Source organism: Manacus vitellinus, unplaced genomic scaffold, assembly GCF_001715985.3.
Source record: "Manacus vitellinus isolate BGI_N305 unplaced genomic scaffold, ASM171598v3 scaffold_48_pilon, whole genome shotgun sequence".
NCBI classification, from domain to species: Eukaryota; Metazoa; Chordata; class Aves; order Passeriformes; family Pipridae; genus Manacus; species Manacus vitellinus.
Window position 1 is genome coordinate 4,398,050 of NW_021940593.1, and position 1,761 is coordinate 4,399,810.

The 1,761-nt window shown below is 44.3% G+C and overlaps 1 protein-coding gene across 1 annotated transcript in view; it reads left to right on the forward strand.

Annotated features, from left to right (window-relative positions):
* PCDH15 (protocadherin related 15) overlaps positions 1 to 1,761 on the forward strand; it is a 217,673-nt gene that overhangs the window by 180,343 nt on the left and 35,569 nt on the right. The window contains exon 23 of the mRNA XM_029962595.1: positions 1,134 to 1,349. Within this exon, the coding sequence (XP_029818455.1) occupies positions 1,134 to 1,349 (216 nt within the window). The remainder of the gene's footprint in view (positions 1 to 1,133; positions 1,350 to 1,761) is intronic.

Consider the following 1,761-nt stretch of genomic DNA (forward strand, 5'->3'; position numbering starts at 1 on the left):
GTTGGACTGGATGACCCTTGTGGGTCCCTTCCAGCTCAGGATATTCTGTGATTGTATGAACTCTTAACACTGCCACAAACCCTGACTAGATTGTGATTGTGTTTTGTTCTTAAATCAGGTAAAGTAGGGATTTTACATGGATTTTACATGGATTTTACACCAAGACCTGCCCCTTTTTGAAATCAGGGCTGTTTTTTCTCCAGCATTAGCTTAAGCCACAGGTTTAGAAGCTGTGCCAAGGCTTTGATAAAAGCTGGTGATAGCTGCTGAGGTGTCCCACGTGCTGAGGTGATGCCCAAACCTGTGAGTGCACAATGTACAGGCAGTGATTAACTTCTATCTCACTGACCCTTCCCACATGGAGCACAGGAAAGCCTTGGGAGGGTCCTCAGAAACACTCCCCTCTGAACACAGCTCCTGGCTGCTGAACAGGAGCATAAGGAATGGGGCTGGAGAGGCCAGGATGGGGCTGCCCAGGGCTGGCAGGCACAAGGAAGGTGGAATAACAGCTCCCAGGGCTGCCTGCTGGATGCCAAGTCTGCATCCTAAATCAGCACCAGGACAGTGCCAGGGCAGCTCTGGGTCTGCACAGCAGGTCCTTGTGCACCAGGGCAGGAATGCCACTCATTCCTTTCTTTTTTCAATAAAAAAATTTATTTATTTGGTCCAAAACTGCCTGTGCAGAATATCTCTACGAAGAGGGAGAACATTCTCATTGTATAAGTTTGTGAATAAGTTGCTGGGATGTTTTTTTCTTTGATATTGAATTTTCAACAAGAATTTGGCAGTGGAGGTTTCTCAGAATTGAACTGTTCTTACATATTGTTGCAGACTTGAACAGTCAATTTATATTTTTCTTCTTTTTTTTTTTAATTTTTTTTTCTTTCTTTTGGAGCAGTTTAATGCCAACAGAGGAGAAAGAAATTGCTGGAAAAGCAAAACTGTGAGCAGCAAAGTTAAATGAACCATTTAAAGCACCAGCAATATCTGCACTCTGGGATCTAATGTTTTAAATGTCAGAGTGGAAGAAATTTGCTGGACCAATATATAACTTTATTTAAAGGGCAAGGTTAATGATTCCTTGCCTGCATATTTACCTTGTTTGCCTCTGCTTGTTTTCTTTTCCCCATCAGGCTGATGATAAAGACACTGGGAATTACAGTGCCATGCAGTACAGACTCATCATTCCCCCCATCAAGGATGGCAAAGAAGGTTTTGTGATTGAAGCTTACACAGGGCTGATCAAAACTGCAATGCTCTTCAAAAACATGAGGAGATCCTATTTCAAGTTCCAGGTCATTGCCACTGACAATTATGGAAAAGGACTGAGCAGCAAAGCAGAAGTGCTTGTAAGTATGAGCCAGGCATCGTTAGGGAATAATTCCTGAGGAAATTTAACCACCACGTAAAGTTTAATTCCAGGCAGACCTATAGAAGAGCCATGAACTGTGTGTGCTTAATTTTTTAAGTCACTGAAATAAAGCTTTTGCCTTTTTAAAGCAAAAGATGTTAGGACATGTTGGAGCCAGTCCAGAGGAGACACCAGGTTGGTCAGGGGGCTGGAGCAGCTCTACTGGGAGGAAAGGCTGGGAGAGTTGGGATTGTTCAGCCTGGAGAGGAGAAGCTTTGGGGTGACCCAATTGTGGCCTTGCAGGGCCTGGAGGGAGCCTGAAAGAAAGATGGAAAGATGGAGAGGGACTATTTATAAGGACCTGGAGTGGCAGGACAAGAGAGAATGGCTTCCCACTGCCAGAGGGCAGG